The sequence below is a fragment of the Pogoniulus pusillus genome, chromosome 23 (genome assembly GCF_015220805.1).
Source record: "Pogoniulus pusillus isolate bPogPus1 chromosome 23, bPogPus1.pri, whole genome shotgun sequence".
In the NCBI taxonomy this organism is placed as follows: Eukaryota; Metazoa; Chordata; class Aves; order Piciformes; family Lybiidae; genus Pogoniulus; species Pogoniulus pusillus.
This window is the reverse complement of record NC_087286.1, coordinates 408073-422377: the sequence shown is the minus strand read 5'-3', so window position 1 is coordinate 422377 and position 14305 is coordinate 408073. Positions and strand designations below refer to the sequence as shown.

At 46.8% G+C, this 14305-nt stretch overlaps 1 protein-coding gene across 1 annotated transcript in view; it reads right to left on the bottom strand.

The window, feature by feature from the left end:
• Nucleotides 1-14305, bottom strand: part of CUBN (cubilin) — a 176702-nt gene that overhangs the window by 124350 nt on the left and 38047 nt on the right. The window contains 5 exon segments of the mRNA XM_064162269.1: nt 790-977; nt 2587-2743; nt 3360-3541; nt 4043-4203; nt 7465-7651. Of these exon segments, the coding sequence (XP_064018339.1) occupies nt 790-977; nt 2587-2743; nt 3360-3541; nt 4043-4203; nt 7465-7651 (875 nt within the window).

The following is a 14305-nucleotide window of genomic DNA, read 5'->3' as shown; positions in this document are numbered from 1 at the left end:
GAGGCTGCCCCCTGCTCACTGCCCCCTCCCTGCAGGCAGCTGCAGAGAGCAATGAGCTCTGCCCTCAGGCTGCTCTGCTCCAGCCTGCACCCCCCCAGCTCCCTCAGCCCCTGCTCAGCCCCAGCTGCTCCAGGCCCTTCTCCAGCCTGGCTGCCCTGCTCTGGACACGCTGCAGCCCCTCAGTGTCCTTCCTGCAGCCAGGGGCCCAGAGCTGAGCACAGCACTCGAGCTGTGGCCTGCCCAGTGCTGAGCACAGGGGCATGATCCCCTCCTGGCCCTGCTGCCCACCCTGCTTCTGAGCCAGGCCAGGATGCCAGTGGCTGTCTTGGCCACCTGGGCACTGCTGCCTCATGTTCAGTCACTGCTAACCAACACCCCCAGGGCCCTCTCCAAGCTGCATCTTTCCAACAACAGATGGACAGGTCTGGAGCTCCTTATGGGCTTGCTGTGACACAGATGCAGGACCTGACCCTTGGCCTTGCTGAACTTCACCCAATGAGCATTGGCCCATGGCTCTCACCTGTCCAGGTCCCACTGTACACCTTCCTTACCCTCCTGCAGATGGACATAACTACCCAGCTTGGTGACATCTGCAGTTACTGAGGGAGCTTCAGTGCCCTCACTCAGATTATTGGTAAAGGCACTAAAGAGGACAAGCCCAGTGCTGAGCACTGGTGACATTTACCCACCACCACATAATACAAATACACTTCCCCTTGTTCTTCTGCATACTTCCTGCTTTTCTCTGCTGGAGAAGACCTGACTTATTTGTAGAAGCTGGGTACATACCTTCAAGAAGTCACGGTCACAGTCAAGTCCATCTTCTACATTGAAGGCTGTGAAGCTGTAGTTGAGAGTGTTGCCCTTTGTAGCCTGCACAGTCCAGCTGCAGTGCTCATTCAGGGGGTAATTGTTTGGGTAGTTTAAGCTTTCCAGGATGCCATAGCTGCGGTTCACAATCAGCACTCCCTGGCAAACTGCAAAACAAGGTCATCCTAAATGGTATTCATGCAGTGCTTATTCACCCAGAATCTCCAAAAGTGGCTGCTTGGGGTCACTGATGCACTACAAGGTGGGAAATACTTTTATGCACAGGTTGGGGAACTCATGCTACAAGAGAACTGTGGCCAATTATAGGACATATTACAGAGTGAAAGAACCCTGGGCTGGATCCTTCAGCTCTGACATGTCCTTGTTTTCTGACACATGGGTGTCTGGGTGGTGTGTGCTTTTTGGCAGTTCTCTTCCATTCTAAATCCAAGGCTGGTCCTCAAATATGTTTCTTCATCTTTTTTGTTTATTTTAATCCCCCACAAAACCAAACCACCCTAACAATAGAAACAGCATGGGGAGGGTGCTCAGCAAAGACTGAATATTCTCAGAATGCCTCAGGTTGGAGAAGTCCTCAGAGTTCATCTACTCCAACCCCAGAGACACCTCTCAACTGCCTCATCCAACCTAGCCTTGAACACCTCCAGGGAGGAGCCATCCACAACCTCCCTCAGCAGCCTGTTTCTGAGTCTCACCACCATCCTACTGAAGACCTTCTTCCTCAACTCCAGTCTAACCCTGCTCTGCCTCAGCTTCAAATCTTGGCCTGTCTCTAGACATCCTCATGAAAAGTCCCTCTGCAGCCTTCCTGGAGTATCCCTTCATGTGTTGGAAGGCAGCTCTAAGGTCTCTCTGAAGCCTTTTCTTCTCCAGACTGAACAAGCTCATCTCCCTCAGCCTGCCCTCATAGCAGAGCTGCTCCAGTTAATTTGACAAAAAAAGATAACCCCTGTCCAAAACAATAACTGCTGATCCTCAGCTGAGTGCCTTGGAAGTGTGCCCTCTATTTAATGAAAGAGGGGGATCCTATTCTAACACGTGGTCTTGACTTTGCAGTCTGAGAGCCCATGGTAGGTGAACCTGTGATATCCTTAAGGAATGAGGGAACCAAAGCTTCCTCACTGCTCTAATTATTGCATGCAGCATGTGTGGGTGAATAGTTTTGTTTTCCCCATTTACTACTGTCCAAACCTGGGGCAACTTCTTGTCTATAAAGCTACAGCAGTCCCTGTCACTTCAGTATGGCACATCTAGGGCATCCAAAGATGCTTGCAAACCATTTTGTGTGTGGTGAAACTCCACAACTTCCCACATGCATTTAAGCACCTGTGGTAGAAAAAAACAAACGCAGGACAATGACTAGGAATGAAAGACTTGAACTTGTCATGTGTGTTCTTGGGGTTTCCTCCAAATGTTGTCATTCTGGAATAGAAGTGTTCAACAAAAGTCTTTGCAAGAAAAATGTGAGCCTTAACCACATTATCCTAAACACTCATGACCATCCAGGATGGCTGAGGTTAACTCACAGCCTTTGCCACCCACCTGACAAGAAGCTTGTTCTGTCTGCCAGAAGACTGGGTGGGCAGAAGAGCAAGAGCAGGCCAACTTACCCTGGTACGGGCCTCCAGCACTGGTTCTGGGTAAATCTGAAGTGCTAAGTGCTACTGGTTCAGGTAATGGAAGTAGAGCCACCTCACCAGCTTTCTGGAGAGGAGATAATCTCCACTGGAGGGAGAAGGGCAGATACTGACTTACCCTGCTTGTATCTGGCTAAAAAGCCTCCGCCTTGCTGACTGTGATCTGTCCTTAGTTTCACATAGACGCTGTCTCTGCTGGAATGGATGGGCTGTGGCAGCTGATCCCCACAGAACTTCCCCAGCTGCTTAGCATTACTGCTGTTGCCATCATAGACCTTCACCAAACAAAAAAAAATAAAGCTGATGGCATTACATGTGGAGCAAATCAGTGGAACACCAGGAAGCCAGTAACCAAATATTGGTGAGGTTTTAGGGGCTTATTCATGGAGAGGAGAAAACTACCCTGCATTTCCACTCTGTGAAGCATATTCCAGTAGTTAATGGAAAAATTCAAATATGAAATGTGGGATTAGCAACAGAGTTGTTAACATCCTTGTGCCCTTTTCCTTGTAACTTACTTCTGTAAGAGCATACCAAAGCCTTGGCCCAGCAAATCACCAAGTTGTAGAATAATTAATGTTGGAAGAGACCTTTAAGATCACCAAGTCCAAGCACAACCCAACAACCTGACCACTACCCTATATCCACATGTTCAAGGTGCAGCCAGCTGCTTGTTTCAGTGGCCTTTCTATCTAGACATAAAGGTTTGTCTTACAGCTGCCACAGACACTGCTTCCTCACCTCTCACTGCTCTGAGCCATGAAGGCAGGCAGGCAGCATAGAGCTTTCCTGCTGATGGTCTGTTCACTCAGGGACCTTTGAAGTCCCCTTGCCTACAGTCTCATCGTACTCAGCTGCCTGCTGTGCAGCCAAGGGCCACACGATACGTACAGCCAGGTAATCCAAGTTGCAGTTTGGGTGGTACTCCAGATGGAACTGTTCAAACTGGATTTCAAATGGGGTTCCTTGGCTTCCTCTGAGCAACCAGTAGCACTCTGAATTGTGGTAATAAGGCATAGGGTAGTTGGGGGACATGAAGATACCAGAAGCTGTCACCAAAGTCCCGCCACAACCTGAAAATGGGAGAGAACCCAAATGAACATTTAACACCTAGAAGAGCAGAGAACCAGACACAATGTGTGAGATACACACTGCTGACCTTCACATGCTCTGAACATCATCAGTGATGCCCCAAAAATCTGCATTTAACCAATAGGTGTAAGCAGAAGAGAGCCCACAGCACCTAGAAATAGAGCTATCAGACTTGGAGTGCTGCTTCAACTCTCTCCATTACATGTGTGGTTCTCTCTTCCTAAATGTGTGACAAAGGTGATGCTACATTAGATCTAGGGAAGAGCACAGCCCCCTCTCTGGAGACAAGAAAGCCCAAGGAGCAGGCAAGTTTTATCCCTGGATCTTAATGACATGAATTCATGTTGCTGTATAATTAGCAAACAGATTTTAGAAGATGGGCACCAGAAAATATGTGTGGGAAAGGGTGAGAAATGAAATACAAAGGAAAAATCTAACTCAAGAGGTGTGAAATGGTTTCATACTCAGTGTGGTCATCCTACCTGCTGAGGTGCCATCCCACTCTGCTGAGAATCCTGTTCTTGTGCCAAATACGTCACTTACAAACTTTATCCACAACTTGTTGCCATGAGAGATTATCTCAGGAGGCAGGTCTGTACCACAGTACTTCCCAAGAGGAGGAGAAGTTTCATAGCCTCCATCTCTGGAACAGAGATGAGTAGAATTAATAGTGTAGAGTAGTGCAGAGCAGAGCAGAGTAGAATAACTGAGTCAAAGAGGGAAGCTGTAAGAAATGTTAACAAATCAATAACCTTAGGGTCAGGCCTGGGAAAGACTAATCCTAGCTCTACAGCTCCCAAACACCTGCTCCCTGTCTTCCCCCAGCCAGCTGCTCCCTGTCTCCACTGTCTTGTCTCAGCAGCCTGTCCAGTCTGGCAGGACAGTGACAGCCTCAGGAAGTCTCTCAAGGAGACCTGATGCTGCAGAAGCAGGACTTTCTCTGTATTCTGCTAGGTGGCAATCACTGGTGTTACAAAAGACAATGTTCGAGTAGAAGAAATCTCATCTTGCTGACTGTTTAGCTGAGCTGGGAACCCATTTCCCAGAGCTGATACGATGATGCTTTGAAGTATTTTCTTAGCCTTCAGAAGTGCTCCTACAAGCAGATATTTCCTTTTATTAACCAGTATTACCAGTCACAGTCTCTAACACTGTAGTCAGGGGGCACATCTGATCTTCTGGTCTGCTACCTCTACATGCCTCATGGGAATAAACAGCACAGTGACAAACTGCTTATCAACTGCTTCCTAACCTTAGCTTTAAGTGCCTTCAGATTACAAATACCCTACAGGTCATTAGGAGAGCAGCCAGGCAGAAAGAGATCTGGGGGTACTGGTGGATAGTGGGCTGAACATGAGCCAGCAGTGTGCCCATGTGGCCAGGAGAGCCAATGGCATCCTGGCCTGGATCAGGAATGGTGTGGCCAGCAGGACGAGGGAGGTTATTCTGCCACTGTACACAGTGGTCAGGCCACACTTTGAGTGCCGTGTCCAGTTCTGGGCTCCTCCATTCAACAGAGATGTTGAGGTGCTGGAACATGTCCAGGGAAGGGTAACAAAGGTTGCAGCCAGGTGGGGTTGGTCTCTTCTCGCAGCCAGTCAGCAACAGAAGAAGGGAACACAGTCAAGTTGTGCTGGTGGAGTTATAGACTGGATGTTAGGAGGAAGTTGTTGTCAGAGAGAGTGATTGGCATTGGAATGGGCTGCCTAGGGATGTGGTGGAGTCACCATCTCTGGAGGTGTTGAAGCAAAGCCTGGCTGGGGCACTTAGTGCCATGGTCTGGTTGATTGGCCAGGGCTGGGTGCTAGGTTGGACTGGATGAGCTTGGAGGTCTCTTCCAACCTGGTTGATTCTATGATTCTATGACAATAATAAATACATTTATATCTCTGTATGGGTGTGATCTTGAGATGATTCATTTTAAGTGGACAGCAATCACTTGGGTTACATTTCCACAGGTTTATACCTTCTTCTGAGACAAATTCCTACTTAGACCTTGCTACTCTGCCATCCTCGTAGCTTAATCTGCTTGCTACCCTCTCAGGTTACTGGCAGTTTTAAGAACTGCACCAGAAACTCTTCTCACTTGCATCTTGGCCTCTGCAGCTGTGGTCAGATTAACAATTTTCTTAACTGACTGAATGCAATTTATCTGAAGACTCCTCAGGACAAGGAAACAGGGTGGCAGCTCACCCAACACTTCTCTAGCTACCCCAGTGAAGGCTGTCTGGTCTGATGAGGCACTCTGGAAATCCAGCTAGGGCAGAATCAGCGTCCTCAGCTGTACTTAGCAATGCTCTGGCCAAACCTTCAAAACTGTTTACTGCTGCTGAGCCACTCACAGTGACAGCAGGTTAGATTTGTGCAATAAATGAATGTTCTCAAGAAGAAAAAGTGAAAAAATCCAAGTGCTTTGTTTCAGACCTACCTCAGATTGGATTAAATTTAATCTCAGATTGTTGTTTTAAAATTTTAAAAAATGAAACACTTAGAAAATATTGCCAAAGCCTTGCAGTTTTTCATAACTCTCTCCAGTGTGTATTTGCAGCTGCAAGCAAGCAGCTAATTCAGAAGGAATTTAGAATCACAATAGGGCAGCTTCAGCCAGCAGCTTTTGGTTTAGTTCTAAAATGCAAGACCCTACCTACCAACGCTACACTATAGCTGCAAGAGTGCTCAGAGTAAGTTTTATCAGGGTACCCTCTGAGGCCATGGGTACCTGTGGCATGCTCAGAGTGGACAAACACCCTGGTGACCTGCAGACATGGTTCATCTGGAGAGCTGGCTCATGGGGACAGCAGTGGAGGCACCAACATTGCAAAGTTCAAATCTCGAACAGCAGCACAGCAAAGCGGATGTGGACTGGGCACAGCTGGGCTGTAAACCTGCAGCTAACCCTCCCACAAACATTGCTTGCTTCTGCATGGCTCTGCCCTGCAAAGTTACCAGAACACAGCAGGCCAATCTCCAAAAGCTTAGTGGCGGTGCCAGGACAGAGCAGTATCACAGAGTATGTTCCCAGTGCTGCAGCATAGCACAGCTGCTGTTTAAAGATGATAAACAGGAAATACAATAGAGAACCATGGCATAGCTTGGGCTGAAAGGCTCCTTTACAGCCCATCTAGTTCAAATCCCCTGCAATGAGGAAGAATATCTTCAAACACAGCAGGTTACTCAGAGCCCTGACCAACATGACTTGAGATGTGGCAACCTAGGCCAGCGTTTCACCACTCTCAATGTGAAAAAAAGGGTTAAACCCATCATGCCTTGTCCTGTTGCAGCAGACTCGGCTAAGAAGTCCGTCCTCATCTTTCCTATATGCGCTTTTAAATACTGAAAGGCTGCAATAAGATCTCCCCTGAGCCTTCTTTTCTCCAGGCTCTCACCCTTTCGTCATAGAAGTGTTCCAGCCCCTGGATCATTTTTATGGCCTCCTCTGGACCTGTTCCAATAGGTCTGATGTTTTTCCTGTGCTATGACATTCACAGCTGAAAACAGAACTCCAAAGGGATTCTCATCAGAAGGGAGAGGCAGAATCATAGAATCACAGAGTCATAGAACTGTGGAGGTTGGAAGAGACCCCAGAGATTACCAAAGCTAAGCACTCACCTAGAGCTCACAACTACTGCTAAGCCACTACAAACAGCTAACAGAACTCTTTGTTTCCACACTAGGGAAAACAACCAGAATGCTGTGCATGAACAGGGCCACAGCTCACTTGCTCTAAGAACTGGGATTTACCAAGTGGGAAAGCTGGCAGTGGAGCAGGCTAGGAGGAGGAAGAGGCAGCCTTTTAGGTAAATCCAGGTGTGTAGTTAAAACTATAGCTCCTGAAGATAGCTAAGTGGATTTGGACACTGTCAGGGTTATCAGTACTGAGGGCAGGAGTAGTCATTTGGCTTGCCTGATTTCTACATAATCCTCTGTGCAGCGTCTGTTCCCCTCCAAGGTGAAGTTGGTGAAGTACAGCACAATCTGTCTGTTCATCCCCACGGTGATGGTGTAGATACACTCCACGTCCACAGGGTAGTGGTTGGGGTAGTTTGGAGATGTCAGCACACCAGTGTCAGCGCTGTAGTCGTGTGAGCAAGCTTTAAAAAGAGAAGAAGCCAGGACGAATTGCTGAATGTGTCTGCTCAATGAACAGGACGTTCCCGTCTCGAGCAGCCGAAGGAGCAAACACCCTGTGCTCCTGTGCAGCATCGCTCTTCCCGCACACATCTTTCTGCTGAGTGCCACCACTATAAACTGAAACTGGAACCTGCAAAAAATAGGTGATGCAAGAGCTGCCTGAGTTGGCTTTGACCTAAAAATTGGGTAAGCAGAGAAAGGAAACCAAGAGGGATGTCTTAACCACCACATAAGGGGAGATTCCTGGATCTTCGAACAGCAATGGTCTGGCTCTGGAGAGATGCTGGAATGTTCTCGGGCATGCCCTACCATCAAACCTGGGAGCTGGGGGTTGAAATCTAAGCCTCTTTTCCCATTTTCTGGGCCATAAGTGCCAATCAGTTTGGGAATGTTATAACCCTTTGTTATAGCATTGTTTGTAAGGGCAAAGCAGTTCTGCTTCAGGTCTTGCAACAAAATCATCTACATCACTTCTTCTGTCAGCACTGGAGAAGCATCTTGGTATTAGGAGCTGGAAAGAAGAAAAGTGTGGACTCTTGAAATGCTGAGCCAGAACCTGAGCAGCAGTTAAAAGAAGCTCTTTCAAAAGCACAGACATAAGGGTACATGACTGCCTTTGGAGAGAACAGTTTGTATCAGCTGGTGACAGCCCAAGTGAGGTTTGTGATCTGGCTGCAAAAAAGGCCTGAAGAAATCTGGTCCATGTCAGATATCTTCAGGCAAGAGAGGGAATCGCAATGCCCCTGCACAAAGTAATGCTGACAACTCACCTGGAAAGTGTGGGTCACCATGGTCACTCATGGTTTGGAAATCAATTGACAACAAGATAGAGGTTGTGGAGACAGATGGAAATTAGTAGGCTTCTGGGTAAGAGTCACTCAAGAGCTTAACTTGTTTAGATGAGCCAGTGCAGGAGAAAAATAAAGAGATAAACTTTGTCTGTGGTTACTTGGGAGAAGAGACCAACAGCAGCCTCACTACATGCTGCTCCCAGGGAGCTGTAGGGAGCAGTGAGGTCTCCCCTCAGCCTTCTGTTCTCCAGAGTAAACAACTCCAGTTCTCTCAGCCACTGCTGGTACAACACTCTCCAAACCCCGCAGCAGCCCCACTGCTCTTCACACACTGCTTTGCTGCAGTCAGGATCTATTCCCTAGAAGTCCAGTCACGTGTGTTCATCACAGATGTGCCCTAATGTGTGCACATAACACTCAGGTTGATCCTGGCTTCCTTGTGAAGCTTTAGAAGTCCTCAGTGCCCCCGCTGTGCTGCCAGCTCGCAGGGTGGCTGCTGATGTGTAAGCTCAGCAGCAGCCCCCAGCCCAGGAGGCTGTATGATTTCTTGAGAGCCCTGCTCACAGGGTTAGAAATCTGACGGAGACATGGGAGCCAGGCTTGTCCTCACAGCTCACTGAACAAAAACCAACAAAGAACCAAAATGAAAGTATTTGCATACTGAATAGGTTACTTCTTTTTAACTAGTGATTTTCTCCTGATTTTGGAGGGGCAGGAGTCTGACTGATGCACTTTTAATGGTTAGTGCTGCTGCAATGCTGCCATCCCTCCTTCACCCAGAGGCTGAGGCCATGAATGCCAGCCTGGAAAAATTACAATTAATGTGCTAGATAAGGGCCCTTGGGGTAAAATTAGCCTCAGGAGAGCCAAAGTGGTTTTATCAGCCCTTTTAAGAGCAGTTTCCACTGAACTGTGCAGGTTCCCTCCCTCTCCAAAGTCTGTTTTCTTGGGAACAATCCATCTAGAAACTCACATCCCAAGTGTGCTGTTGTGCCCTGGCTGCTGTATGCTGCTCCACACTGCACATAACAATTTTCTTGAGGTGAGCACAGGAGGTGAAGCAACAACTGCTTTAGAAATGTCAAACTTCTGGCTGTAAGTACAGGCTGGGCACACACTGCTAGGGGGGTTAGGAAAAGCAGAAATGAGCCTACGGATTTTGACAGCCAGCTCGCTTCTGGTGACTGGATTCCTTCCTTGTGCTCTCCTCTCAGCAGGAGCTGGCCTTCCCCTTTTGCATTTACATCACTAACAGTGAGCATTTAGGGGTGTGCTCGTGCAGCAAGAGTTCCTTCAGTGAAAACTGTTAGCAAAGATAGCAGGAAAAAGTGCTACAACTCCTTGGCCAAAGCTCAGCATGCAGTCTGACACCATAACCTGACTGCTACATGCCTGGAAGAAATCCTCACTGCAGGCAGTTTGAAGGCATCATTGCAGCCCAGCAGAAACAGAAGACAGTTGTGGGCATAAGTCAGAGAATCACAGCTGGGAAGGGACCTCAGAGCTCATCACTCCAACCTCCCAAGGACATGCCCAAGGATGGCTCTCGACTAGATTTGGCTGCCCAAGGCCTCATCCAACCTGGCCTTGATCACCCCAGGAAGGAGCCATCCACAACCTCCCTGGGCAGCCTATTCCAGACTCTCAGCACCCTCCTACTGAATAACTTCCTCAGCTCCAGTCTAACCCTGCTCTCCCTCAACTTCAAACCATTCCCCCTTGGCCTGTCTCTAGACAGTCTCAGGAGAGGTTCCTCTGCAGCCTTCCTGGATGATCCCCTCAGGTATTGGAAGGCAGCCAGAAGGTCCTCCCAGAATCTTCTCTTCTCCAGGCTGCACACCCCCAGCTCCCTCCGCCTGTCCTCACAGCAGAGTGGCTCCAGCCCTTGCATCATCTTTGTGGCTTCTTCTGGCCTCAGTCCAGCAGCTCTGCGTCCTTATGCTGGGGACACCAGAACCAGAGGCAGCATTGGAGGTGAGGTCTCATCAGAGCAGAGTCAAGGGGCAGAATCCCCTCTCTTGCCCTGCTGCCCACACTCTTCTTGGAGTGCACATCTTGTTTTGCCAGCATGTCAGGGTCTGAAAGCTGTTCTGTCTGCTTTCTGATTTTAGTACTGAATGTGTTTGCTCTTCTGAAGCAAAAGCCTGATGTGGCAGTAACCCACTGTAATAGCCAGTGGTGGAGAAACAGGCCAAATTTGCTACCACTCACTCCTGTAATCATGCAGACTGCAGAAAACTGTGGCTGTGCTTCTTCTCCTGAAGAGTGGCCATAATTGTAATTAATGAAAACTATAGAGCCATATGTAAAATGGGAGTTTTCTTTCAGCCTCACTGTGTCAGCAGAAAATGGAGCTCCCTAACAAGCAGATCTTTGTGCAACACTCTGTGTGCTTAGAACAAAAAAGCAGAAACTGCCAGATGAAGTAGCTGCCTCTCCACAGGCTCTGGGGAAGCACATCTGCATTCCAGGGCCTTCTCTCACTGCTGCTGGCAGATGCTGGCAGGCTTGTGTGCCAGGCAAGCACACAAAAGTCCTTTGTAGCATTTCAGACCCAACCCCCTTAGAAAAACGGCTCAGCTGTTCAAAGGAGACCTGCAGGTCTCTTGCTGCTTTACACAGACACCCACTCCAGAGCTGCATCTAGGCAAGCATAGGCAGGCTGATGCTCTGAACGCCGAGTTACAGTGGCAGTAACTAGTGGTCAGTTGCCAGCTGATCAAGCCTGTTTCTTGAGACGCAGAGTGAACGAGCACAAGCCCAACATGCATGGAAGACTTCAGGCTTTTTTTCTGCCTTAGCTCAGCCTTGTTTGACCATGCACTGTATCTCTGCTCATCCATATTTGTCAGATATTACTTTCCATTCTTGTCTTTGCTTGCTCAGCTGAAGAGAAAAGCCAGGCAACATCCTCCTAATAATTACTGGCTTCAGTCAGCAAGATGGAAACTGAAATCTCCACTCATCCTCAGCTATCAATAAAGAAGGCACACAAATCTGTGTTGCTGCTTTCAGGTCTTGGGGGTCACAATTGTTTTTTTTTCCCCTCACCCTTCTCAAGCTCTGACATCTCTGGCCAGTCATTGTCAGCTAACATATATCACCCAGAGAAGCTCTTTAAAACCAGGTTACGTCTTCTGACAAACGAGTGCATTCCCAATTCAGGACAACAAGGAGGAAAAGTACTATCTTTCACCCAAACCAGAGAAAGACCAGGAATAACAACTCCATCAGAAAGGTGATCTGCTAAAACCCTTGTTAAGGCTAACTTATCTCAACAGAAAGGATAAGATGAAGCCTTTTTAATGAAACAAGCAAATGAAAAGAAAACACACAGGCAAAAAAAACAAAAACCAAAACAAAACAAAAAAAACAACCACAAACAACTCTTCTCCAGTCCAAAGTGAAGCAAATAAAATCCTGCTTACTTGTGAAGAAATCGAGGACAAGAAAATACCTACACTGAGTAGTCTGCTACCCCTGCTGGAAAATTGTGCCCTGCAGCTTTCAAGACCCTGACCAACACCTACAGGCAAAATTGAGCCCTTTCCAATCTCTTTCAGTGATTTAAATGGGTTCTTTGTGGTGTGGGCAGCCCAGATGGGCAGAAGAAAACTATCAAGTCTATCATAACACTTCCCTGGGTGCTGGGACATTCGTCTGGCTGGTGTCTGGGACCTGGACTCTGAGAAATAAATCTAAATATTGCCTTGCTTTCCATGTGGCTTTCCCCTTTAAAAGTGGAGAGGTGGTCAAGAACTGAGCATCCAAAGTGCAGATTTTAAGTGGGCAATATATCTTCTAAGCACCTGGGTAGGTTTGACTGAAGGACTCCCATCTGTATTGCTGCCACGTGAGCTACTCACAGCTCCTGGCAGCAGAGGCCCAAACAATTGTTTGTACTTTATGAGTCATGGCCATGGCTGTATCTCATGGCATTCAGATTGTTTGACAGAAATACAACTTTCAGGCATCTTTTCAACTCACTAATATATCCCAGACAAACCAAGCTAACAAAACCATTCTTTGCTAAGATGCACAGAGAACAAAATTAGTTTTGGTTTACATAAAACTATCTTTTTCACTCCTAGTCAGCCTTTTCTTTTTCTTTTTTAAAAAACTCTGGGTTATTCTTTTATTTTGGAATGATCTTGTCCATCTTTTCAATAGCTCATTCAGTGTCAAACAGCTCCAGGCCAATGCCTGTCAAAATGTCTAATATGAACCAGAACAGCTTTGACCAGTTCTGATATTGGTTACACTCTGGCTGGCTAAGAAAACAAAGCTCAGAAGTAAGAGAGACTCTTACTGCACAAGGAAGATTATTAGAACCATATTTTCCTTAGCAGAAAAATTAAAACAGGCAGGAGATGTAAAGAACAAAAGCAGCAGAGTGTTGGCAAATCTCTCAGCTATGGCTGTGCTCAGCACTGCTGCACAGCCTCAGGGTAACTGCAGATCCCTAAGGTGGGTATCAGGCCTAACTACCTCACAACGGCAGAACTAAACTGGGGAGGATTACAGGGAGTTAGAGAGCTGCTTCTCAGGGCAAAGCCAAGGACCACGTTTGTTTGCCTCCCCTCGGGCTACAGAACACTTTATTCAATAAAAAATGAATGTAAGCAGTCCAGTATTTATGGCAACTCTGCTATGCATGTGCTGGGACCAAAGGAAACAAATCTCTGCAAAGAAAACAGATCTGTCACAACTTCTCTATGAGATTATAACTCTCAGTGCTAGTAGTTATCTGCTCCTTTGCCCTATTTGCACAAACTGCAGTGGCTGAAACAAAAAGGCATTTACTCCAGAGAATAAATTGAGAGGTAGCCCAGTTTAGCTGAGAAGAAGTAAAGGTGTCCATGCTAACTGTGGGAAACAAAAATCGTTCCTGAGTTTGGATAAAGATATTACATGGCTCTAATTTCACATAAACATATACAGCTTTTGCTTGTTGATAGCACTGAAGAGAAAATAGACTTAGATTTTTAAAAGAGTAGTTTGAGGCAGTTCCAGGAACAGTGTTGATGCAGTTTGAACCTCACATGCTGCACATGGCAGTGTTTTGGATGAAAGATGAGAAAATTCAGTCACCATGGTGGTGGTAAAGGAGGGAAGATGGAAAATGAGAGGTAAAGCACTGAAGCTGGACAGCACTGAGAAAATTAACAGAACCAGAGAAAGAGATGGGATTACACAGAGACAGAAATATAGATTAACACTGAGTAAAGGCTATTTTGCTCTTGATGACCTGCAAGAGAGGCTACTGTAAGAAGTTAAAAAGGAATCAGAGGCACCCATGAAAAGCAATCTGAGATAAAGTAAACCAAACAATACTGCATGAATGAGCAACAATCATATTTACAGCAGTTAGAGTTTGCAGCTGCACAAAGTGGCTCAGAAAAGACTTTCTTTATAAAGCTGGTTATTTCAGTTTCTCACTAGTAAGAACTCTGCAAACTGAAGAGCCTTTTTTGGAAAGATTTTTTAAAGTAGAACTAGAGCTCAGCCTGTTATCTTCTAACAAACGGACCTTTCCTCCCTGGAACAGTTTTCATTAAATCTTAATTGTTTTTACTGGGTTTTTTTGTTTCTGTCCCTGAAAACTCCAGTGCAGGCAGCTGAGAAAATGGATTGCTTGGATTTGTAAGTTATCTGGGTGTGAATAAAACCACAAGAAGAAGATCTTCAGCAGCCTCACCTACATACACACTTGAGATATGAAAGAATGGCCACATTTTCCTCTGGGAATGTCACAAAGAAACCCTTGAGTTCTGCCAGGGGAGATTCAGGTCAGACACTAGGAGACATTTCTCCCCAGAAAGG